Below are 25,589 nucleotides of genomic sequence, written 5' to 3' on the forward strand. Positions count from 1 at the left end.
TCCTGATCTGTTAGACTAGTTTAATGGTCTTCAATTGCGTTATTAGGTATATAGCTGGAATTCTACATCAGCAGATATCCGAGTATTCAACTTTAATTAAATATTCTTCTATCAGTTTCTTCGAATTGGTCTACTTTTCTATTCTATTCTTTTATTCTTCTATCCCATTCGTTTATTTCCCTATTCCTTTCTTTAATTCTTCTATTCCTTTCTTTAATTCTTCTATACAATTCTTCTATTCTTCTATTCAATTCTTCTATTCTTCTATTCAAATCTCATCACTGATAAATCCTTCATCACCTACCTCACCTGTTCAGGCGAGCAATCCTAATAATCCTCAGTTTATTACTTGCAATTTGGCAAAACCATCACCTCAGCAGATTCAGTTCCATCAGCAGGGATTCAGGTACGCAGGAGAGAAAGGCGGGCAAACTCCAAACACGTGTCGACGTTCGCAGATATTACAGGCTTTTTATTGTGTAGAACAGCACGCGGCTGGGCGAATTATATTACATATATATAAATTTGTATCGGCATCTTTACAAGTTAGGTTCACGGTGAGAACTCTTATCGCGCATAGAGACAATCTTTCGTCTTTGCAAGAGGGGCTGGGCATGGGAGGGACAACGCATCTTTTTACTCGCGACGCAACTGGACAGCACACTCGGAAACTCAACGACACGGAGAAAAGACGAGCGGCGCACACGCTGCTCCATTCAATTAACCCACCATCTCCAAACCACTCGCGCGCGTACTGTGCGTGCCACGTCGAGCAATTAGCAAAACAAGAAAAAAAGGTAGGATAAATAAATGAAAAAGAAAACCTGTCCGGAGAACCTGGAAGATTCCTCGTCCGCCAATAAAAAAAAAAAAACAGGAAATCTCGTAGTCTGTGGCTGCCAACGCACGCTCGCTGATCAAGTTCGTCGAAATTCGCAAAGGGTCGCGTACAAAACAGTGTGGGGGGGGGGTTGGGAGGGAAGAACAGCGATAACGACGAACGTAAAAACACTGATCGATCGGGGGGTATACACATCGATACACAACGATAATGCTGACACAACGACGACGACGACGACGACGACGACAATGACCCGGCTTGACATCAACGAGAGCGTCTGTGCATCGTTAGGAGCATCGTTCAATCCGGATGCGTCCTAACGTTTCTTAGCAGCGCCTCTTCCAAACGAAAAAAAGAATACGTTCGATCGAACCGTTCCTGTTTTCTCTTCGTGGAAATTAATCGGAGGGAGGGACGGGGGGGGGAGATCGATCGTCGCGGAAATCTCGCTGCGACACCTCTCATCGACGCCGAACGCGCGACGTTACAATAAATTCTATCGTTAGTAGCGTAATAATCTAATAAAAAGAGCTCGCCGCGGCTGGGCACGCGCGATAATTTGCAAATTTCCATCCTTTCGTTAAAACTTTGTATATTTTATAAAATTTCATCTCTTCTATCTCTCACTCTCTCACTCTCGCTCTATTATTCACTATCTCTCCCTCTCACGCTCGAGTCATTCGCTTTCTTCGTTAAGATCGCCTCCTCTCTTATCTTCTCTATCTCTCTCTCTCTTTCTCGAACCGCCACTCTCTTTCTCTCTTCCTCGTATCTCGTCGCTTCTTTTTCTTTTTTTTTCGATTGGCAGGCCAGTTAAAGCTGCCGCACGCTGGACTAGAGATTTTCACTACTGCTTTATTGCGCATCCGTTTTATATCTCGAGAAGGACCATCTTTTCTTCTTCACACTGTCGCTTCGCTCTCGCGTATAACTCTGTCAACGGCTTAGGAATACCACCACCCCAATTCTCGTTCCTTCTAGGGGATGTTCTGCAATATGGCTCTCTCTCTCTCTCTCTCGCTCTCGCTCTCGCTCTCTCTATCTCTCTCTCTCTCTTTCACTTTCATTGTCATACTTTGCAATTCCACTGTCTCTCTCCAGCGAAGGAGAAGATCTGCTCGACGCTTCGCTAAAGATTCTCTTATCGTCGGATTCTGAGGACCTTTCGCGGGAAACAGTGAACGAGCAACTTCGATCGGGTTTCGACAACGCTTTAAGATTCCATTTGTGTGATTCTATGCAATTTTTTTTTTAATATAATTGAATTAATTTGTAAAAAGGTTTGGGTTGCTTCTTTGTGCAACCGAAGAGACTTTGGGTGTCTTTTCAGTTCTAAGTTGATACCATTTGTTAACGAGAGAACGGTGAAGATTTTGTAAGAGTACATTTATGGCGTAATAGGGGAGACTACGCGTGGAAGATGATGAGTGTCGCGATAAAAGTTCAGAAAAACAATTACGAGAAGGAAAGCACCTTTTACAGGACCCAGACTCTGGTCCTCTTAAATATTGACTCGAACTACTTAAATGTAACCATCGTCACTCCAATTCCCCCTGGAAGGTCGCTTAAATTTTAACAAAACTCCTGCGAGACAACTCATACGCGTAACGCTTAAATCCACAGCTCAACGAAACGAAAATTTCAACCTTAACGTTCTAAGAATTCTAGTACTCATCACCCACATTTGAGTCCCGATTTCACACATATCTCCTCCTATTACCGAAACTAATTTGCCTGAAAGCTACCAGGCCACTCCTCTACATTGCAATTCTCGCACAACTTCGCGGACCACTGTTGCTCGCTGACACGTTCCCGCCCTACGTTTAAACTCTAGCGCCTCCGGGCGAGGCAGCAAGGCGCAGGGACATGTTTCAGGAGACGAACTTCTGGCCAGGATGATCCCCGTCGATCGAATGGGAAAGGAGCTCGGCGACGAGCAAACTGTCGCGACGACGACGATCACAGAGAGACGCGTCGACAATGTTTAATTAAGGCACGGCCTCGAGGAAGCTCGCCTCTCGTCCGCCCGATCGTCGTAGGATGAACAACGCGCCCGAGGGGCAGTGAGGGGAGGAACGCCGCCGCCCTTGGCACGTCTCGCTGCTGTACGAATATAAAGTGATCTCATACGTGGGGGAGGATCCTCGCGATCGAGCGGGCCGTGGAACGAGATATCGCCAGGGTCGTTCCACGGCCCGTCGTCTTCGATTGTCGAGGGACAGCGGCCTAAGCAGACTGCAACGCTAATCCTGTTAACTGGCTCATCAACCAACCGAATTATCTTCAAGACGATTACTCCTTTCGGGCAAGAATGGAGGCGACTTTTCACGGCGAGGTGACCCGTTTCATTCCACACAGGGTTAATTTTCAACGAGTCACCTCGTTTTCTCCAGTCAACAGGTGGATCGTGTATCGAAGGTGTAGAGACATCGGTGAAGCGGCCACGCAAAACGCTGGTAGATTTTATAAATCGCTTTTAGTCCATAACAAGTGAGGAGCCCAGGTGCCAAGCAGTGGATGGACCAGGTAGGATCGAGCTTTCGGATCCCCAGAAGCTACGCCTAGCTCGGAGTGTCCTGGGCATCCCAGTGGCATCGAATGTCGCAGTGCTCGCGCCGTTTGGCTGCCGAGCTCCTCAAATAATTTCTTTTTAGTCGTCAACACTGATAAAAGCCTCTAGAACCCTTTGTCGCCTTTCCTACGAGCGTCTACGCAACCTAATATAGTAACTTCGCTTGTACTCTTGTCGTCGATACAGTTAGGAATACAGCATGGAGGTCTGCGGTTAAAGATATATATATACAGCGTCTCTTTAGGCCGCTTCGAAGATGGATCGGAACGAACTGGCGTTAATTTCCAAGTGCCTTTCGCTAAGTTTATTATCTGACACGTTGCAGTCGCTCGTTGGCGAGCCTCTGCCCTCTCTCGATGCCAGTTGGACAACGGTGAGGTCCAGGGGGCGCGCGGACTCGGTGAAAAACTTGATAACGCTACGACTAAACGCATATCAAAAAACCATCATCGTCCTTAAGGCTGGGCTGGCTGCGTGAAGATAGTGCGCGAGCTCTTTTCTTTTCCTTCTGTTGTAGAAATGTACGCAGAACGGGTGGGAGAACGGTCGCGTTCGTTTTCTTTGGTAATACGTACGATTAAAGCGTAGTCGTTCTACGTTGTACGGTTTTAAGTGGGTGGGCTGACTGCGGGGCTCTCCGCGCATCTTTCGCTTACACCATACGTTATCGTTAGTTTATATCCAAGCGTTATTGTCGAGAAAGTAAGATACGAGAAGGGCACGCGTCTACGGTCCGCCCCCGGCCGGGTATGGACGCGTATCGTCTCGATGCTGCACCGTATCGGGCGCGCGGTCGCTCCTGGCCACGATCGGTAGGAAGCGAGGGGGCGCGCGAACGAAGAAGGGGCGGAGAACAGACGAACCGAGTAAAGGGTTTAAGCGAAAAATCGAAGTGTCTAATCTACGCGCCCGGTTTCACTTCTGGGCGCCTGGTCATAACACGCAAAACATATTCGCACTACGTAATCACACGAGGGGTTTGTATTAAATTAAGGTTGTCACGATTTACAACGGTCGATCCTGACGGCTGTGCGGCGCCGGGACCGAGCCGCGTGTCCGTATCGATAAAAATAATTATAGCGAGCGTACTCGCCGTAGAGATGTCTACCCTCGATAAGAATAAGAATAATAATAATAATGTAATGACCACTATGATGTAGAACCGTACTAATTAATAATGTTACTAATAATATTAATAGTAATAAAAATAATAATAACTAAAGGCTGAGAATAGTAGCGGTAGTAAGGGTAATGATAGTAACGGTAATAGTAATTGGCGATGGTAGCAGTAATAATATATAATGTCGATTGTGAAAATATCTAAGATCAATGTTACCTTTTTTCTCTTTTTCTTTCCCTCTCACACACACCCTGTTTCTCTCTAGTTTTCTCTCTCTCTCTCTCGCACTCATACGCTCGTTCTCTGGTCACTCCTCTCCCGTTCTCTGGCCGCTGGGTCCGAAGGGAACGAAAACTGTCTTTTTGCCCAGCGACACTGTGCGATATAGTTCACCCGACGTCGGGACTCGGGGACAGCGAATCGCCGATGGCCCAGGGCTATCGTTGAGTCTAACAGGGGGAGGTGTCTCGTGTTCTCGTCTTGCGATCGCGTCGGCACACGGTGGCAGTGAACTCGCTGTGGATGCACCCTCGCCGTCTCCTTCCCTTCATCAACGTCCTAATTGATGAGAGCCAGTGGACTCTGCTTTCCAAAGTGCCTCCTTCGTTATCGCCAATAATCCTGAGATAGGGTTCCCGACCGTCGTCGGCCTCCGCTCGACGATTCTCAATGAACGATCGACGAGCTGCCCGCCCGGTTTGAGCGGGCAAGCAGAGCCAGGCAGTGACGAATAAGTTGAGCGCGCCACCGCTCTGGATACCGTGCATGTCCTGGGCGCGACTCCCTCGGAGACGAGAACAACGAGAGTAAGGGAGAACCAGTCGACGACGTGCTCGGAACACTGGCCACAAGTAGAGAGCACGCGTTCGCCTGTTCGCAGAGGGGGACGAGTCAACGAACCAGGAGACCACGTCAGCCCTTGGAACTGTTCCTTCCGCGGATTGCCGCCGTTCAGGATCTGTAAATACGGATCACGTCCCTGATAGGCGCCCTACAGAGCGGGCAGTGACCGCCGCCCTTGCCGCACCACTGCTGTATGGCGCATGGGTAACACATGCACACGTGCCCGCACATGTAGAGGACGCTGTCGATGCTTCTCTCGTAGCAAATGGAGCACTCGCTGGGTTGGCCGGGCGTCGGCTGGAGTCCCTCGCTCCACTGCTGCAGGTGGGAGGACGTCTGTGACGAGAGAGTGCCGTCGAGGCTCTGATAGTTGACTGGCTCCACGTAAGTGGAGGAGCCTGTGCTGGCCATGGTGCCGGTCAACGGCGGCGAGGATTGTCTGGACGAGCTCGGGTGCGACGCTGACGCTGCGGCGGCCGCTGGAAGGTGCACGTGAGGATTTCTGTTCCCCGCGGACGTGTAGGTGGGCTGAGGGGTGGACGATGGGGGCGTCGGATAACCCGTCTGTGGCGGTAGATTCACCACGAGGACGGTGCCACCGCCGACAGCTGGCTTGAACTGAACCATCTCAGAGAATCTGGAGAGTTCCGTGGCGGCGTTACTATGGTTCGAGTGTTGCTGTTGTTGTTGCTGCTGCTGCTGCTGCTGAACGATGGTAGCTGGCGACGCGTTGCTCTGTCGTTGTCGCGGCGGTGACGTTGGCCTACTAGCTAGCATCCTGACACGCTGGGTGCTGCCGTACACGTCCACGAACGCCCACAGCTGCAGACTCTGGTCGACGTGCATCACCACGTTCGGCGGGCCGCCGTTCTTGCTCATCTGCACCTCGCCGAAGTGGGTCACTGTGAAGGCTATCTCGTCCCCGGGCTGAGGGCTAGAAGCAACATCCTTCGAGACCACCCAGTACTCAGGACGATCTAAGAGGAGGTCACTGTCGCTCGGCAGATCCCCCGCGGTAAGCCGAGCCGGGTCGCAGGAGGTCAGGCCCAGGGCAAGGGCGCCGACGTACATCGGCTCCGTGGCGAGGATCTGCACCACCAGTCGCTCGCCGAGGAGCAACGGTCGACCCGTGAACGCGTACCCGTGACAAAATTCCGTGTCTGTGCGCGTCGCCACGCACTGCTGATTGCTGAAACGGATGTTCTTGCCTCGGGTCCTGCAACGGAAGAAACCAGGAAACGGTTATCAAGCTGTTTGCTGCGAAACCACCCACGTACAGCAGGTGGAAGGTGAGTAAGGAGGCAGCGCTGGGTAATGGCAGTGGAGTGTTTGAGTGCTGGGAGTCAAGAGCGCAGGTTAAGTTCTATATAGACTTTAGACTTTAAGAGATTGGGCACTCAAAGTATTCAAGCGCTTCAAATCTGAACGCTTTATAAGGCGGCAACGATTACATATTTTGGGAGTTGTACTGTCCAGGTAATGATGCTACGTATCAGCAAAAGAAGAATCCATGTCCACCATGTTCAAGCGCCCGGGACAATCTGCAGCCTCAACTGCTCAATCCCAGCCGAGGTAATGCCAGGCTCGATTAGCCCGCATTTAAGGTAACGAGACACAAGGATTACAGTATCTGGGGTACTCACGGGTGGAAGGGTAACGGCGTGAAGATGACACCGGCAGGCTGAAACCTGAGGCCGGGCAGCTCGACGTCGGGCTCGTGATGGATCGACATGCTCTGCATGGTCGGCACGATGATCCTCTCGACGTCTCTGCCTGCGTTGCTGGCGTCGTCCATGGCCGAGTGCCTGCTGTGCTGTGCATTGTCCTCGTTGCTGTGCTCAGCGCCTCTCCTGATGTTGTTGAAGTGTTGCCTGTTGGGATCGACGAACTCGATCGCCGTGCTGTTACCGTACACGTCGATGATAGCCCACAGAGGGCTGCGGGTCTCCACCCCGCTGAAGAACAGGCCCCTCTCCTCCCCGTTCACCCCGAAGTGAACGTCGCCGGCCGACGTGACGTAGTAGAACAGCACCGTGTCCCTTTCGGCGAACCTCTCGGCGAGGGCCTTCGCCCAGTAGCCGGGCTTGTTCGTCAGGTCGGGGCAGGCGTACCTTGGCAGGCCGTTCATCAGGTTGATCGGATCGTTGCTCGTGAAACCGAACCGTATCACACCGCTCCAATTGTCCGAGATCTCCAGGAATTTCACGCACACCTGAAAGCACAGACGGGGGATTTGTTAGTGGAGGTGTATATTGCAATGATTTTTGGCTTTCTCGCTGTAATTCAGTATTTGATTATGTGTCGTTTGAGTAGAATGATGTGGTAGAGTTGGGGATGGGAACTTTAGGAGATTGTTCCCTGCACGATTATTGTGTTAGGTTCTCTGTGGGGTATTAGATGGAAAAAAATAGTTGAGATTTATGTGTCTTTCTCGTGGTAAGGTACTGAGGAGTCGTTGTGGAATTTGAGGGAGATTTGGAGACTTGTTTGAGTACTATTGCAATTGTTGTGATCCTCGAGTGGAGAATATAGGTTAATTTAAGGCTTTCAAGTACGAGAAAGTTACTTTTTATGTTCTCTTTTGTGACTTCATGTTTCATAATTAACTAGAGGGCCAGCTTTCTGGCAGGCATTATACGGGTTAGACAGAGAATACATAAAAAAATAGGGAATTCTTTAGAAGTTTCTAGCATACTATTAGAAGTCGATATATCAAGAAAGACAAGCCAAGTAGGTTTCCCTCGTAAGCCTACAAATTGACTATGAGGATCCTTTTAATGAGGGCCCGAGCTACCTGAACACATTGACCTTGTATTCCCAGAACTCCATTTAAATTACTTCTTTCATTTTTCTCTCACTTGAAAGAAACACACAGGGACAATATTCCTGGAACCACAATTAAAAAATTTCGGTCCCTGTGATGGAATGATGTACCTCTTACATTACGAATACGATTTCTTCTTCTACTAGGAAAACCCAGTTGCACAACACGACTCCACACTACTCTTTCTGTATCCTTGAAGCACCATAAATTAAACAATAATGAACATCAAACACTTGACAAACATTTCTATCCCTAATACTGTAATCTTGAAATTTATTATATTCCTCAATTAAGAAAGCTCAATGAACGCCACGAATCCACGAGGAACACTGGCTCACGCCAGATTTTTTCACGAAAATTTCAGGTCCACCTGTTTGACAATTATTCAAGATCACGACGAAAGAGGAGACTCAATGGGCGAACATGAATTTGGAATGATCACGACACCTGTGAGACACTGTCAGCGGCGTCACGCGAATATTGATCGCAGCGTTGCATAATTTAACACCGGGCGTCTATGGGTGTCGATTCCACGCCGACGACGTGGAATTAAATCAATCTTCATACTCCTCAAAAGCGCATAGGAACCCTTTTCGAGCCTTTCGTCGAGCAGCCGCAAATAATCGGGCGGATCTTTGAAAGTGCATCGCTGCACCCACGTTTCTTGTCACATCCACGAAGCACGAGTTGCATCTCACCGATAAACGTCCCTCGCAAATCAGTGCTATCTTAATCGAGATTCCCTGTTTCGAGAAATGGCCACGGTATTGAAACCAGCGCTGCGAATATTATTATCGCAGCATGAAAGTAATAGGGTCAATTGCACCTTGCTGATTTTATTCAGAGCACACTTTTACCTCAACCGTGTGCGATTTTTAATTCGAAGATACCGTCGCAGATTTCGCCGGGTCGATGTGGAAGAAAAGGCTCTTTTTCGCTACCAAGTTCGGCGACGTTATGTCACAAGACTGGACGTGACGAAAATCCTAAAGACGATAGTTAACAGAGGGGGAATAGTTGCGAAATATTGAGTTCACGTCGAACGATGTTCCTTTTCCTAGGACGGAAAGCCTTCACCGATGGCTTTGTATTTTTCGACGAGCTGATTTCATACGAATGATCTGATTTAAGGACCTTTCGAGGGAAAAACAGTAATGTGAAATCAATGAGGAAAGTGTGTATCTTTAGTGATTTTAAAACAGAGCTTTGGACGAGACGAAGGGAGTATTAATAAATTAATATTCCAATTTTTTAATGGTTGATTTGATAACGTATAAAAGGCAAGATATGGAACTTCAGAACTAAGTAGATTGATGTTATCAATTACAATTTTAAATGTCTTTCTAATACTGTTGAAAGTAATACATGCTTTTCTAATTACTAAGTAGTGTCGACGATGCAATGAAGTAAGAAATAGTAGCAGCCTTGGAACTTACATTCCGCTGTGCGGTAAAAGAGACTGTTCATCCTGAAGAGTAGTAAACCCACGTAACTTTATTACAATGTGCATATACTTTTTCAAACTACTATCTCATACTTTCTCACTTTGTTAAACATGAAAATAAAGAAACCTACTAAAACAATTTGTGTACTATTAATTTCCTGCAGATATCATCTTCACGTCCCATCTTCTCCTACCCCACAAATTCTTAGCAAAGACCCACCAATAAATCTCCAAATATTTCTTAACTCCCAAATTCTAGAAGACCCAGAGATCAATCCTCAAATATTGAAAACAATTCCACTAGGTTTTATACAAAAACTGACATTCTAAAAAACCGGTTTTCGAATTTTCACAAAAAAAAAATTAAAACAATAAATAAATATTTGTACTTATTTTACAAATTTTCAGTTTCCTTAATATTCATGGAATTACAAAAATATAACAAAATAAAATATACTCTATACAAAACCAAATAAATAAAACAAAATTAAAATACCAAATCCGTAGAAAATATGAATTATAAATCTTTATTCCATTTGGTACTTTTCTTCAGAAAATATGAACTGATGAAGCTTAGTTTTACAGTAAACTGTCACCTACTAAAATATGCTCGTGTCCGAGGCGATTTCAAGTAAAAATGTTAACGATTTAAATTAAATAATTAATTAATTTCCACATAATAATTCTACTACCGCTATAAAACCGGACTTCGAATTTTACAAATTTATAAATAAAACCCTGTTTTTAAAAATCCACAATTCCATTGATCTCTCTGTGAATCCCAAAACTCTCGAAATTCCTACGAGCTTCCAATACCGACCCCCGAATTCCTAAATACTCCGTATCACCTACACTCCCAACAGGCGACAAAGCTCAGCGACAGAAAGCACCAAAGCCGAGCGCCAGCCGCCCAGAACAATCCACCTTCACCCGCAAACACGTCGGCTAATCAACCTACCAACGCACCAGCTCAAACACCGAGCCTCTCAAAGCACCCAGGCAAACCGAAGAGGCCAATTATCCTCGCGCCTAATCTAGCACAGGCCGATCATCGCCACGCTACCAATTAACGCCCACCCAGCAGGTTCGCGATGGAGCTCGATTCGAGATCGTTGCCCGTCGATGAAAATCCCATTCCAAGGCGTTTAGTGAAATCCACGTGGAGCCTTCGAGTGCCTCGCCCACGCGATTCAGCTATCTCCTCTCTGGACAGAGAGGAGCGACGTCGATGAAAGGAGAGCGCCGACGGGCCACGCAACGTTCGTGCTTGTACGTAAGCGCGCTCCGGCGTGTTGCTACGCGGTCGATTCAACCCGCGGATGGACAAATCGGTTTATGGACGGTTGTTGCTGGTCGGGGAACGGGCGAACGCTAAACCGTCGGCCCACGTGAAAATCGCCGTGCCTCTCCTCAGGGTCGTTCGCCAGATCGCCCGTCGCCACGGTTTAATAGCCAGCGAATGCAAATGACGGGGTTCACCGAGTGGAACAAAAGTCACCCGATTCTCACAATTAACCGCCGCTCTGGCGTATACGATTTACCAGGCGACAGGTAGGAACGAGGAAACGCGGGAAAAACGGGCCCCTCTGGGAGGGGATAACGCGAGGCGAGCGGGCTCCAGAGCTCGATTAATTGTGGCTCGAGAATCGGTAATGAGATAGGATTACGCGTGCCGCTGGGTGGGGTTGGTGCTGACTGCATTATGGGAAAATGTGGTTCGTGTTTTGACGAGCAGCTTCAATGGAAATGACGTTTCCTGATGGTATTGATAAGTGGTTCTGTGTGTCTTTCTTTGTGGGAAGAGTAGTAATTTACAATGGAAATCGTTGAAATTATCTTGAAGGGATTGGTTGATTGAGAGTAGTCTACCTTGGTACTTTCTGTTAAGTTTAATGTTAACCCTTAACTACTATACTGTTTTTATTTCAAACGTAACTGGTATACTGAGGTCGTGGCAGACGCCAATAAAAATGGACACAGTAATTTGTAAAGTCGACACTAGATCAACCTCTATGAATACTTTGTTCCTAGGTAATGTATAAAATAATAGAAAAGTAGAAAGTTAAACTATTGTTATAAAATTATTTAGAAATTCAGTTTACAAACTTGGAGAACCGAAAGTTTTGCAGCGAACTTTGCGTGCTTGGGGTCATGACCGACCGCAGGATACCAGTTAAGGGTTAAGAAGAATGTGTCAATGATAAGTAGATGGTTTCAAAGGGACATAATTATAGTACCACGTAATATGTACCTTTTCACCAACTCGAACGGGCCTCGCGCTGAACGTGACACCCTTGCAGAAGCTCTCGTGTCTTCTGGCGATGGTCCCGCCATTGCAGAGCCTGATATTGTCACCATGAACCTGATGGAACGTTAGGGGAGGGAGATTGTTGGTACCTGCACTGGATGATCTTGGTGCTGTAACAATGAAAAGAAAAGCGCGCGTTAGTTAAATACCTACGTAAAATATTTCTTCTTCTACACATGAATCAAATCCTCGAGACTCTGTCCTTCGCAGAATTCAAACAACTTCATGCCCTTAATCATTTCCCTTTTAATCTATCCCCTAATACGAGCTTACACAAGACACGCGAAAGGAAAGGCATTACACTTCAAGGAGACCCAGCAAAATCTGATTCCAGGAACTCGAAGAGGGACTTGTGGAGAAGGGTCTGGGGTCCAGGTCAATCCCAACCCAGAAGTCAGGTTTTAAATGGAATCACACAATTTCCCAACGAGATTCCAGGCCGGTAATTAATGTGCAACGCGCGGAAGAGGGCCTAGGCCTACTCCGAAAATACACAGAAGAAATGTAGGTCCCTTCGTCTTCCAGGCACAAAGGGTGGGAAACCGGTGGAGGAAAAGTGCTCGGACGCTCGCTCGCGGGAAATTCCTTCGAGGCAGTTGCTTTGCATGAAACAAAGGCGGGGAAAGAGGGGAGGGAGCGTGTTGGAGGGAGAAAGGGGAAAGATGGAATTCGATCGAGAAACTGAAATGCAAAACCACCTCTCGAAGCAGGTCGAGCGTTTCCACTTCGGTATTTCATAACTCCGACTCGCCGATCCGGAATATGCGGGAATACTGCCAGGATATTCCCAGGGTGTGCACAGGATATTCCCAGGCCGAGGCTGGGACGCGGCTGATCCCAAATATTCATATGAATCCGCAGGACAATCGGTCCTGCCTGACGAATATCGATTTCCAATCGCTTCTCTTCGCTGGTTATTTGACGGATGTCGATTTTTCGGAAAATTTCCAATATCGCTCCTTCGCTAGCGAATGCCGATGAAAAAGGCCCAACTATAGTGTTCCACATTCGTGGTTTTATGAAGTAATTAATACTGGTGATTGGCACTCGGTGGTGGTTTTAGGCACTTTGAGTAATGAGGTCGATTTGCTATGGTGGTAATGGAGGCTCAGGAAGTTGATAAGACTCGATCAACAAAACGGCAATCTATAGAGATAACATTTTATCTGGTTTGTTCGTGGTGAAATTAATTACAGACGATCACAGATTGTAACAGTGGATAAACAAGTTAAATTGAAATAAAAATGTCACTACCGAATAATCGTCTTTTCTTATATTCAACTGACGACAAAAACAATTTAAATTTAACCACACTATATCCCATAGCAATGTAATTTAAAACCACTCTTCTATATCAACACACAGTGAAGATCTACATATACACGCTGCTAAATACTAACACCATTCGCGTAACCTAATCTGAAGCTAATCCCGTCTCGCAATACCACCCTGAACAACCTCGAAGTCCCCAAAATAAACAAACACAAAGAGCTCAGGCATATCCCAAAAATTCCACCCCCAAACACTTTCACCGCCAAAAATCACTAACTAGCAAATTAAACACAATATCCTTTCGACCAATAAAGACCCCCAAAGTGTGCCTTCGAAGCTGTCACAAAGTGTCCCTCTTCAATAAAGAGACACACCGACACAATTGAGTCACGTGGAAACAACGGCACCGCGAGTAATCCGTGTAAAGTGTCAAGGAAGAAAAGGAGCTAGCAGAGGAGAGTGGAAATTTAAGAAGCACGAAATGGCCCGCAACCGCCACGAGCGACAGTCCAGTTCCGACTGACTATCGATACGGGGACGGACGGTGCCTGGTATCTCGTAGACGGCGATATCGTACGTGCGCCACGCACCGGAAACCGCACGTTCCGCGGGCGGAAGCCGTCAGAACAGAAGGCGCATCGTCCCGAGGCGATACGCTTTCTCCGCGAGCGGATGCCCGCCGAAACCGCCGCTAACAATGACCAGGCGAAACAGGAAGCAACTCGAGGCGAGGCGCGTTCGACTTTTGCGGGGCTTCGGCCACCGTTTCCTCCGGGCCCGCCGGATTGGCAGCACTGCAAGAGTGGCGAACGTTCCCAGGCGGCGTGATCCCCTTCCGCGGGCCACCTCCGACTGGGATATATCGAGACTAGTTGCGAAAGGAAGAGACACTCCCATTGATTTCAGACGACTTCCGATCCTGGCCGAATTCCTCCGCGAGAACTTCTGGTTATTAATCCTCGGCAGTGGACACCGGGACCATTTTGATCGATAATAGTGGGTACGGTCTTATTCAGAGAATTTTTAGCTTCGGGTGAGGATTAAGAGTACTGTGGAATGAAATATTATTTGACTGCGTTGTAGAGAGAGTTTGGGGACCTAATATTGATGTTTGTAAATTAATATGGATATAATAAATATGTTTCCTATATAAAATGGAGTTCTTTCTCTTCCTAATAATAATTAGAGTATTAGAACATATGATTTATTCAAACTTTCCTTGATAAAGGTCTAAATATTGACCGAAACGTCGGAAGATGATACTTCTTATATTTGCAAATTAGCTTTTATTATTTTAATTGACCGAAACTGTGCGCCGAAATCATGTTTTAATTTTTAAAAAAAAAAATTTACGGTCGAAATTCCAACTTTATTGGTTCTTCCAACATTATTTACTAATTAGAGTGGTTCGATAAATTGCGAAAGACTTCATACACGTTCTTTCTTTTCTCTTCCTTATTTTGATTCTTTGTGCAATAAAGACGCTCAATAATAATAATACTAATACAGAAGTTGTAGATAGAAATTTGCTAAATTAACTGAACCCCCTTCAGAACCACCTGCCCACCCCCAAGAGAAAGTAGCACGCATCACTCAAATAAATAATCGTGAAAGAATAGATTTAATTGAAACACTCTGACACCGCGTCTGCTCCCCTCGAGCAGGCAAATTCTTGGTGAAATCGCGCTCAGAAGCCCGCGCTTCCGCTTCTTTGCAGCCTCGATTCCGACCTGCCGATATACGCCACGTAACTGGTCACCGGGGACCACGGAAAAATGCGGCGTAACGCGGCAAGAACTCGCAGACCCGCATTTTAATTCGAGCCGCGATTAATCCGCTAACGAACCGAAACGCAGCGCTGCTCGCGTCGCCAGAGATTAGCCAAGGCAGTCACGATCACCGGGAAAAATACACGCGGACGATAGGTTTCTCACGGTCCGGCTAAGGCGCGTATTATGAACCAGTCGGCCGCGATTGTAATTTCTAATTCATCCGTCACCCTGACCGAGCGTTTTCGTTTTTTCGACCGTGGCGTACCGTTACCGCGCGCGTACGCCTCGTGATGCTGGAGACACGAGGCTGCCTCTCCACCGTTTTCCGAGATTCCGCGGGAATTATCGCCAAGGGATTGTTGCAATCGTGGCGGGGACCAGAAACGATCGCGTGCACCCGTCGAACCATTCTTCCTCTTTTTTAGCTCTTCCACTTGGAACTCGAGGCGCTTTTGTGGGGATGGAATATCGGCCAGCTCGATGGGAAAGGACTCTCTGTGTAACTGTAAGAGGGAGAGGTGCTTCTTCTCTTCTGGGAGGTACTTCAGGCTGGGGTTGGTCGAATAATCTTGGATTTTTGCAGCATCCAAAACTGTGATTGAGTAATTAATACTTAATTCATCAATTGTAATTTCGGTATGTAGTCGTGTTTGAAGGTTTAGGGTAGAAGTTGGTTTCACCAAAATTTAGTTACTGTTTGTAACCGGGATTCCCTTTGGCGTACAGAAGTAAGAAGGTATATGCAGTGGCGGACGAATGAAAATTTACACCCTTAAAAACGCGTAACTTTTTTAGAATTTATCCAAACGACTTGAGGCTTTTTGTAAAGCTAGAAGGATTAGTTTGATGAGTGACGTGTTTCGTCGTTTTGAAAAAAAATGCGATTGGTCGGAGTAGCGAGGAAAATAGTGGAGGTTGTTTTCTCAACTTTGTCTTCTGAGCCTGTAATGAAAATTCAAAAATCCCGTTTGTAGATTTAAGTAAATTGTATGCATGCCGAAAATTTCATCAAAAGCGGTTAACGTTGCTCTGTCTGAGCTACAAACGCTTAAAGATCGCAGAATAAGGTCGAAAATAGCAAAAATTCCGAAATCAAACAAACTCAAGTCGTCTGGACCAATTCTAAAAAACTTATGCAATTTTCAAAGGTGTAAACTTTCTTTCGTCCGCCACTATACGTATAAAAACAATAAGAATATTAAGACAGATGACGCTGGATACATAAAATAAAGCAGAAGAAAGCATTTAACAATAAGCTAAAATGGAAAAAAGCTGAAATTAGGATATTTAAAAGAATCCCATTAACTGTAGTTTCGCATTCCTCCCCGGAGCAGTTGAGTAACTTCAAAACCAAGAATTTTCCCATTTTCAAAGTATGCATTAATTATTAGAATTCACTAAATAATCGACAATCAAAAGTCTGTCAATACCAAAACCACTAGAAGTGATGTCGTTATCTAATGAAAGCCTAAAATGCACTGGCACCTTGCACCACGAGTGTCATTGTTACCAAGACACGAGGGTAAATCGTCAAACGCCTAGTGACCGTTCGAGGCTGTCCGTTTTGCTTCGCCACAACTGGAAAAATTGTGGTTCGTCTACGACGCGACGTAGAAGTGCCACCCTCGTCTGCCGCGTAGATAAAGTGGCAATCCCGATCGGGTAAATGGAATCACGGTTCGTTTGATGGGACAACGAGCGAGAATGACGAGATGCAACGGTACATGATGGTGGATTCCCACGGTGAATTGCGGCATTATGAACTGCGCCGAGGAAACACGCCTCGGCGTGGATAATCGTCAGGATCACCAAGAATGACGTCTTCTGCGTCTTTTCAAACGATTCCCGCGTGAAATCAATGGACGCGGTTGAACGACGCGCGCCAACTACTGCTGATTGCGAGCTCAGCTGTTCGAATGGGATTGATCTACTCTATCACTCTTATATAAATTTTATTCGTTTTTAATCTGTTTCTTATTGAAGATTCTGATAATTTTAAAGTTCAATTTATACACACGAGTGTGTAATCCTTTTTTTTAGTTCTTATCACTGTAATCTAAAAGGTACTATACACCCGTGCAATAATAATAATAATAATATTGTCGACGGTACTTTAAATCGAGATCTATCGGAGTCTATCGAATTCTATTAACGTCTCTGGAGTATATAAAGTGTTATTTTAGTGGAGATTTACGTAACAAGAATTGGGTCACTCAAGGATGCGTCGCGGTAGTGAATAGACACTGTGAGAGATCGTGAATCGATCTTGAATCGGATCGCCGATCAACCGAGCCAAAGGAGAGGCCGCATTGACGATTGCATAGAGGTCACCATCGATCATCGCGATTCTGCCCTCCCGACCCCGACCTTATCGATCCTGATGATCGACGCGGGAACGCGGGCACCGTTAATAAGCGTTACACACGCCTAGCAAGCGTTTAATGTATCGTTTGCAATCTATCTGCCGCACGAGAGCCGAGCAAATCGAAGATACGAGCGTCAGCCTACCAGAAGATCTATGATCCACCTACCGGTAGTTTTCAATGATTTTAATAACCAATGAAATCGTGAAAATCTCCAATTTGAACATCTCAGACTTGGAACTGCTCGACGTCCCATTAACCAGAATTCGTTTAATCATTCTAAATAGTTTAACATCCACTTGGTCCCGCGATCCAAGATGATTCCTCAAATGACATAATTCCCAACAAATCAGACGCGAACAAAGGCACACGGCGGAGCAGAAAATTACAGTGATTACAGCGCTGATTATCGTTGCTATAACCAGGTTACCCCTCCTTTCTGCGCAAGATTTTCGCGCGAATTCTGCTGGTTCGTGGCACTGAGAAATTACGATTCCCTCGGCTGATGCCGCGAGGCTCGCAGTAAAACGGTCGATTTTTCTCGTCCGACCTGACGTGCTCACTCTTGGATGAAATTGAGCTGCATCCGCAACCGGTTGGCGCGAGATCAGCTGACTGAATCGCTTTTGGGCAAAGACACCCGCGAGCTTTTCGAAACTGGAGGGTTACAACAGAGAGTTTAGAGGAGGAGAAAGTAGTGGACAAGGGAAAACAACCCTTAGGAAGTTGAAGATGCTTGAATATTGTTGTACTAATAGTAGTGTAATTTGAGAAAACAGAAGTGATAAATTTGTTTTTGTATTATTGTCCGAAAAAAGCAGCTACTTATTACAAAATTTGTTATTTAATTATTCCATACTACTAGTGACTTCTACTGAAGATTCTAAACGATGGAAGACTAAAAAATATAGTGCAGAATATTTAATTTATTGTACTTTTATGCGCGCAACAATAATCAAACGAAAGATTATGAAATTTCATCAGTGCAAAGGAATAAAATTCTTATCGACTTTGTGATGAAGATCTTTCTGTAAAATTTATAAGAAAATGTTACCCGGTAAGCTGATTAAAAATTACAAAGTGAAACTTGAGTCATCTGTCGTCAAATTGGCCGTAGCCGTGGAAGAAAACGTTTGGCAGGTGAAAGTGAGCAAGAAAGCATAACAAAGACACGCTTGCTCGGTTGTTGGTTTACTGGACTGTAATTATTGCTCGACGATGAAAAGAATGAAAAGTACACTTTGTGCTGATACGCATCTTTAACGAGAATGATCTATTTGTTCAGGAAACAAAACTGTTGCAGGATGTACAATAAGATGAATTTGGAAATTTTTTTATCAGCAATCAATGATTCTCCTGCAATTCGGAGACACGTCCACTTTAATCTCTTCAATTTTATTGTTAGATAAATCGTAAAAGAAGCGTTTAGTCATTGCACTTGAGCAATCCTTCTACTCGCATTCTGTTTCGATGACACTTTTACTGATTGTGAGTCCATAACAGTGCAAGCACACTCGAAAGCTCTCAACAGTGATTATTATTTAATCTTAATAATCTAGAATTCTCAACTCCACGAAGGGGAAGCTTCCCTTTACTATTCTCTATCTTCAAACCTTCAGTATTTAATAACTAAACAAATCCCAAATCCGCTAGAATAAACTTCCTCCAATACTCACATTCACAAACTAAGAATATCAAGATTTCTTAGATTCCATCTAAAAGCGTCCGTACACTATCGAGAAATTTCTCAAAGGTCCCAAGCAGAGTGCAAGCCAAGAAAATTCCATTTTCTTCTCTTCGAATCCACATTGCCTTTACGATCCTCTCATCCCTCCGGGTTCTCGCCGCGACTTCTCGAGCGCGGCGTAAAACCCGCGTAAAACGTCCCCGTTTCGCGGGTTTAATCGCGAGCGCGAGTTGCTAAGCGCGAGGATCGATCGTGCACGTAAATCGCGACTCTCAATGAGAGCCACGCTAGTAATTGGTCTATGCCCGCGCCTATGTTGCCATTCGCCGGTTCATCTCGTGGGAAACCCGTGACACACATTTGCACGGAAGTGTACCTCTCGGCACCAGCGAGCATGGATCCTTGCATCTGACGCGTACACCAAGATCCTGGCGATCTACCCGCGTGAATCCAGGCGGAGAGCCTCCAAACGACTCCACCTCGCCTGCCGGTGTCATAGTTCTAAGTAGGATAATATCAGTGCCTGTTTTCATTCACTCTGGTGCACTTCGTTGTTGACTGTGCGTTTCGGGATGGGGGTGATTTTTAGAAGATAAGCGGAAGGAAGGAAAATTAATTAAATTTAATATTTGATATTTGATATTTGATAATTAATATTTAATATCTAATATCTAATATCTAATATCTAATATCTAATATTTAATATTTAATATTTAATATTTAATATTTAATATTTAATATTTAATATTTAATATTTAATATTTAAAGTCCCATTAGTGTACAAAATAAAAACAAAGAAAAAAATATGAAAGAAAAATAGAAGAAAAATAATATAAAGAGAATTTCGAAGAATATATCTTGAATACAGAATCGTGGTGATATTTTAGCTACTGACTTTGTTATTTTGGAACACTTGGTGGATAGTTAACACATAATTTTCTTGTTAATATTCATAGTATTATAACAGCACCGTTAGTGGTGTACAGTTTTTTATACACATACGTGGATCGAAACGTAAAATCAATGAGAAAGTACATACCTATATCACTGTTAATAGAAACAGCCACTATCGTTATTTGTTGTAATTATGATCCCCAATTATATTGCCTATCATTATCCAATTACGATTGGTGTAGTTATATCTAATCTTCCTATAATTAGCACACATTGTAAGGTCGATAATTTGATTACACGGTAATGTATGAAATGTACGTTGTCTTTCGATTCTATTTGTACTTTCTATCTACGATTACTTGATCATGAAGATTAGACGTTTTGTGAAAATTGTTTGAATGATAGATTGGAAAGATTTCGGTAGAAGCTTAAGAAACTTGGGACGCGCGATTGCTCTTACAAGCGAGGAAAGAATAATCCAGATTCATTTCAATTTTATCTTTGATCTTGCATGAAGAGTCAGGAGATAGTTAAATTCTTCCTCTCCCCTGCTTGTATTTCTGTTGCAACCGAGAATTATAGTTAGAGTGAAGCGTAGAGATAGAACGCTAGTCTGCTTTTATCGATTAAACTGTTATTTAATTATCAGGATTTACGTGAAAGTGGAATTTTGACAGTGAAACGAGTGATAAATACGTAGCTCTTGGTTCTGTTTTGCGGAGGTGTATCAAATCGGGCGAAAATGGAAATACAACCTCCTTTTTACTACGTCTCTGCGACAGGTGAAAGTAACCATTGGTAGAACTTTTAGCCACCCAATGCTCACCATTTAACCAGAAACTTAATACAATTAAGTTATACTAGCACAGAAGCAACGAGAAAAATAGCCATAATTTATAACTAAGATATCGTAAAACAAACTTCCTCTCGTGGAACAAATAAGGAAACACTTTCAAAAAAGTGAAACCTCGTAGGCGAAGCTCCACAGAGAATCAAATGAATAATTACAAAATTAGAGGATTAGAAATTTCATTCTTCGAATCAGCAACACTGCAAAAACGAACAAATTTCACACTTTCGAAATTAATAAAAAAAAACTACAAAATCCTCATACCCTAACCCACCACTTCATCAAAAACATATACCTACAAATTTCATTAACAATACCTAAAAAATTATTTTAAAAAAACGTGCTACCAAACACAGAATCTAAAATCTGGCCACTTTGCAATTTCCTTGCCAACTAAAAATCTGAATATCCTCAAACTAGTTGATTTCAACTATTTCAAGACACACGTTTACCTAGAATTTTCCACTGCATTTAACAAGTTCCATTAGTCGACTTCGAGTTCTGCTTCTAATTCAACAACAATCTCGACCTGGCTGGGGTATATATCGTTGAGTCTCCGCCTCCCATTATCACCGCGGCAAAGTGAAAGTAATTTGTTGCAGAGGGAGTCGTGGCGTCGATGTAACAATGCCGCCTCCGCGATGTGAACGCGATGTCCTTTGCGCGATGTAAATAAACGGAGCCTTGACCGAGCTGGCGCCCTCCGTTCATTGACTATAATAAGGACTATTCCTGGGCCCAATTGTCGGCCAGCGTAGTAGAAAACTGGGAATAGTATGAATTGCGCCGGATTGACGCATCCTGATCTATGCCTACGAGTTCGACGAACCCTGCCTGGCGAGTGAAAGAAAATTGCCCTGACGAGAAAAGTGCTGGCTAAATGCCACTTACTGTCAATTGTTTTATACTTCAGGGGGTGTATCATTACACGGTTCGATTTGAAGGAATAATTGATGAGGGAGGACTGAGTGGGCCCGGAGATCCAAGAACCTTCGGAGCCTGCGTTTATGGGATTATTGATCTTCAATTTATGATTTATCACGCGTTTCAATCCTTGTGTGATCCCGCTAGGTGGAGGGTAAACATACGGTTAGTTAGACTGGCACCGGCGTTTCACATTCCCATGCTTCTGGTTTTTGTCTATCTTCTGTGTGGTGAGATCCCCGCTTCGATAAAACTCCGTTGGCGCGTTCGTGGCTTTAATTTGTTTGGCGATTGTTTGGTGAGGATGTGTTGCTGTGTGAGAAACACAGGACGGAGGAGTTTAGCTACTCCTTGAAGCTTCAATGGAACCCTGCGTTCCTGATGTGGCAAACACGTGACTCCAATCAGACGGATAGAATAAGCGCATCTGATGTGGGGTCAAGGTTCCTTGTTACGCCTTCATACGATAGCAGTTGGGCTATGAATTTGAGAATTATTGTTTCTTCCAGTTAGAACGCAGATCTATGATTTCTTCAACTTCCACTTCAGCACTGCTACTGCTTCTAAGTCGAGTCTAAAACGTGACTTCTTCGAGTTTCACTTCGGGATCGCCATTCCCTCTACTTCTCTAGTACCAATTCCTTCGACTTCCACTTCAGTACTGCTACTGCCTCCACTTCAGTACTGTCCATTTTTCCCGCCTTCACTTCAGGATTCCCATTCCCTCTACTTCCACCTCTCTATTATCAATTCCTTCGACTCCACTTCAGTGCTCACACTACCTCCACTTCAGTACTCTCCATTTCTTCGACCTCCACTTCAAAATTCCCATTCCCTTTACTTCCACCTCTCTATTATCAATTCCTTCGACTCCACTTCAGTGCTCACAGTACCTCCACTTCAGTACTCTCCATTTCTTCGAACTCCACTTCAGAATTCCCATTCCCTCTACTTCCACCAATCTATTACCAATTCCTTCGATTTCCACTTCAGTATCCCTACTGCCTCCACTTCAGTACTCTCCCTATCTTCGACCTCCACTTCAGATTTTCCATTACCTCTACTTCCAACGTCTCTGTTACCAATCACTCCGACTTCCACTTCAATATCCCTACTGCCTCCACTTCGGTACTCTCCATTTCTTCGACCTCCACTTCAGTATTCCCATTCCCTCCGCTCCCACCACAGTGTTACCCATTTCTTCGACTTCGCCTCTCCAATGGCACAATCTAACGCAGCCACTACCTCGCCCCAAGGCCTCCGCGAGGAAAGCACGGAGTTCCCGAGCGCAGGGTCGTGTGCGTCTGGAGGATGCGCCGCTTTCAACGAGGCGGGCGTCGCGACCCGGTCGGATCGGGCACTCCAGGTACTGTTAAGCAGCACTGCCACGCCGAGGAAGTCCGAGTAATGTTGAACGCGGCGGCATAGAGCTCCGTGTGTACAAGGAACGTACACACAGAGAGCCAGGAGGGGCCTTGTTCCCACGCCCGACGCCGTGATCTTTGCCGAGCTACTTAGTCCTTCGCTAGAAGGAGCTTCCCCTCTCTCTTTCTCTCTTTCTGTCGTCGTCCCGCTCCCTGACTCACCTTTCGATGAGCCTCACCTTCTCTCTCTGGAGAACGAGACCCCTCTACCAATGCTACTCTCCTGTCGCTATCCTGAAACCGGAGGATACCTCTTGCTCGACCCCCCGGACGACTATGTGGGTTACGTAAGGTGGCAACGCGCGAGCCTCGCGGCACGTTCGAGTAATAATAACGCGTGCGGGGCGCAGGGGGCCTCGGTGAACGGGAACGGGGGCAGAGAGCGAGTGAGAGACCGGGGAAAAACGGAGAGAGTAGCTGTTCAAGAGGACGTCCGGTTATAATGGTTCTGGGAGGAGTGGTTGAGATGGAAGGGGAGTTTTTGGGATCGTCTAAGGGTATTTTGGGTGTCCACTGGGATTTTTGGAAGTACATTGGCACACTGAATATTAGTTACATGATGGAAATGGTAGAAATAGATTTGGGGAATTATAGCGAGCATCTAATTCTAAGTGGACTAGTTTATGAATTAGAATTGAATTACTATCCAATTTAAGTTTAATCTAAAGTTATTTAATTGTAAAAGAAATCAATAAATTTCCAACCCCCAATTCTAAGCTGAGTAGTTTATGAATTAGAATGGAATTACTTTGCAATTAAAATTCAAAATCTGAAGTTACTTTATTTTAAAATAAATCGATAAATTTCCAACCCACAATTAAAATTTAATCTAAAATTAGAGTTGAAGTATAATTATGAACGTGATATAAAATTAAAGTTCTGTGTTATAATTTGATTCCAAAAGTGGAAGAAGCGATGAGTATCTGGGTGTCTAAGAAACTCTGCGTTGCATCGCGGATGAAATAAGTGACGAGGAATTCAGAACAGAATTCAGAAACCGACCTCACGCTGGTACCCAGCGAATAAGGCAACCAAGGAAACGGAGACCTCAACGCGTGGTCAAGAGATGATGTTACATTGCAGTGGTATCCCTCGGGGAGGATGAAAGAACGAGGGAGAAGGAGAGCGCCCGAGGATGCAGTACGGTTCCAGCGATCAGAGGGAGAGGAAAGATGGGAGCAGCTTGCGTGCACGTGATGCACGATCATAAACAATCGACAGATTAAGCTAACATCCCTGCACGCGAATGATTAGACGCGAACAGGGTCTTCGAACTCGAAGGAATCGCAGGAATGCCGAGAAAATCGATGTACACTCCTTCGATCGATGTAATCTCGAATCTCTGCGCCGATAGCGGGTCTGGGTTAGGTCTGTGCGATCCAGCAACGTCTTATCGACCGTACCCTTGATAAACGACCATAATTTCGTCGGTGCCTTTCCTGCTTTGAAAATAATACACCGGTGCTTATCTTGGTATCACGAATGTCCAATTTGAAACACTCCTAGCCTGTAGGAAAAATGTTCAAAGGAAAAGCTGTACAAAATGCATTTTGCTAATAATATTATTATTCCGAGGCACTAGCTATAAACGCAGTGCTCACAGGAATGCACTGTAGCTCGAAAATACGAAGAAAAATAACAGAAAAATACGCCTTCAACTTCCCAAGTCTTGTTAGTCTCTTTGAAATAATCCAACCTCGAGTAACAGTTCACGAGACGTTATAACCCAGTAAAACATAAGTCTAACAACCATGAAAATACCATCCTCGCTTTACATTCAAGCTAACGTACCCCAGTAATTAAACAGAGCATGCTACAAAGTATAACGAGAGTCCATTTCACCTATAACCGAACCATGTCACTAACACAAGCTTCGTTAACAACCCTTCATCCAGTAAAACTAGCTCCTACCAATAGTTTCCATCCCCCTTTTTCTCTATTCATTTTCAAACCCCTTGAAATATCCTCCAAGCTCCAAATCTTCAACCCCACAAAGGACCTCCCTTCGTTCCTCCACCGATGGCCACAGGATCGGCAACAAATGTTCCGCAAGAAAAGTGTTTCCCAATCAGGGACCTCGAGCCCCTGGAGGCTACCCCTGGACACCCTCGAAGTATCCACTGGAAATACCACGGGACGACAAGTGCATGTTCCCATCGCGGCGTTTTTAATGCGGCCACCACCACTGGCCAAGGAACAATCGGATTAACGAAGTTAAACGGGTAGGGTGGCGCAAGAACCGCTCCCTTTATTCCACCCTCTGCTTCGGATAACACCCTCACCCATCTGCCGCGTTTCGCACGTACAGGCTCGCGGACGGAGCTGCGGGGGTGTCCTTTTCGGAGCAAGGAAAACAAGAGGCGGCTCGCTGTCCTGCCAGCGAGATTAACCGACCTGGTCGGGCCTCGGATGGACTTTCAAAGAGGGAACGCGATCGGAATCGGTGTGGTT

General features: G+C 45.2%; 1 protein-coding gene across 5 annotated transcripts in view; it reads right to left on the reverse strand.

Moving 5' to 3' along the window:
- Positions 1-451: 451 nt before the first annotated feature.
- The window catches only part of Neur (E3 ubiquitin-protein ligase neur), a 113,783-nt gene continuing 88,645 nt past the window's right edge, over positions 452-25,589 (reverse strand). For 4 of the 5 annotated variants that reach the window (XM_076821224.1, XM_076821225.1, XM_076821221.1 and 1 more), the window contains 3 exons: positions 11,896-12,062; positions 7,020-7,588; positions 452-6,592 (listed from right to left, as the gene is read on the reverse strand). In XM_076821224.1, the coding sequence (XP_076677339.1) occupies positions 5,485-6,592; positions 7,020-7,588; positions 11,896-12,062 (1,844 nt within the window). In that variant the 3' untranslated portion in view covers positions 452-5,484. Of the gene's footprint in view, positions 6,593-7,019; positions 7,589-11,895; positions 12,063-12,650; positions 12,792-25,589 lie in introns of those variants that run through there. The other variant, XM_076821222.1, reaches the window with a different exon arrangement.

The sequence above is a fragment of the Andrena cerasifolii genome, chromosome 10 (genome assembly GCF_050908995.1).
Source record: "Andrena cerasifolii isolate SP2316 chromosome 10, iyAndCera1_principal, whole genome shotgun sequence".
Taxonomy (NCBI): domain Eukaryota; kingdom Metazoa; phylum Arthropoda; class Insecta; order Hymenoptera; family Andrenidae; genus Andrena; species Andrena cerasifolii.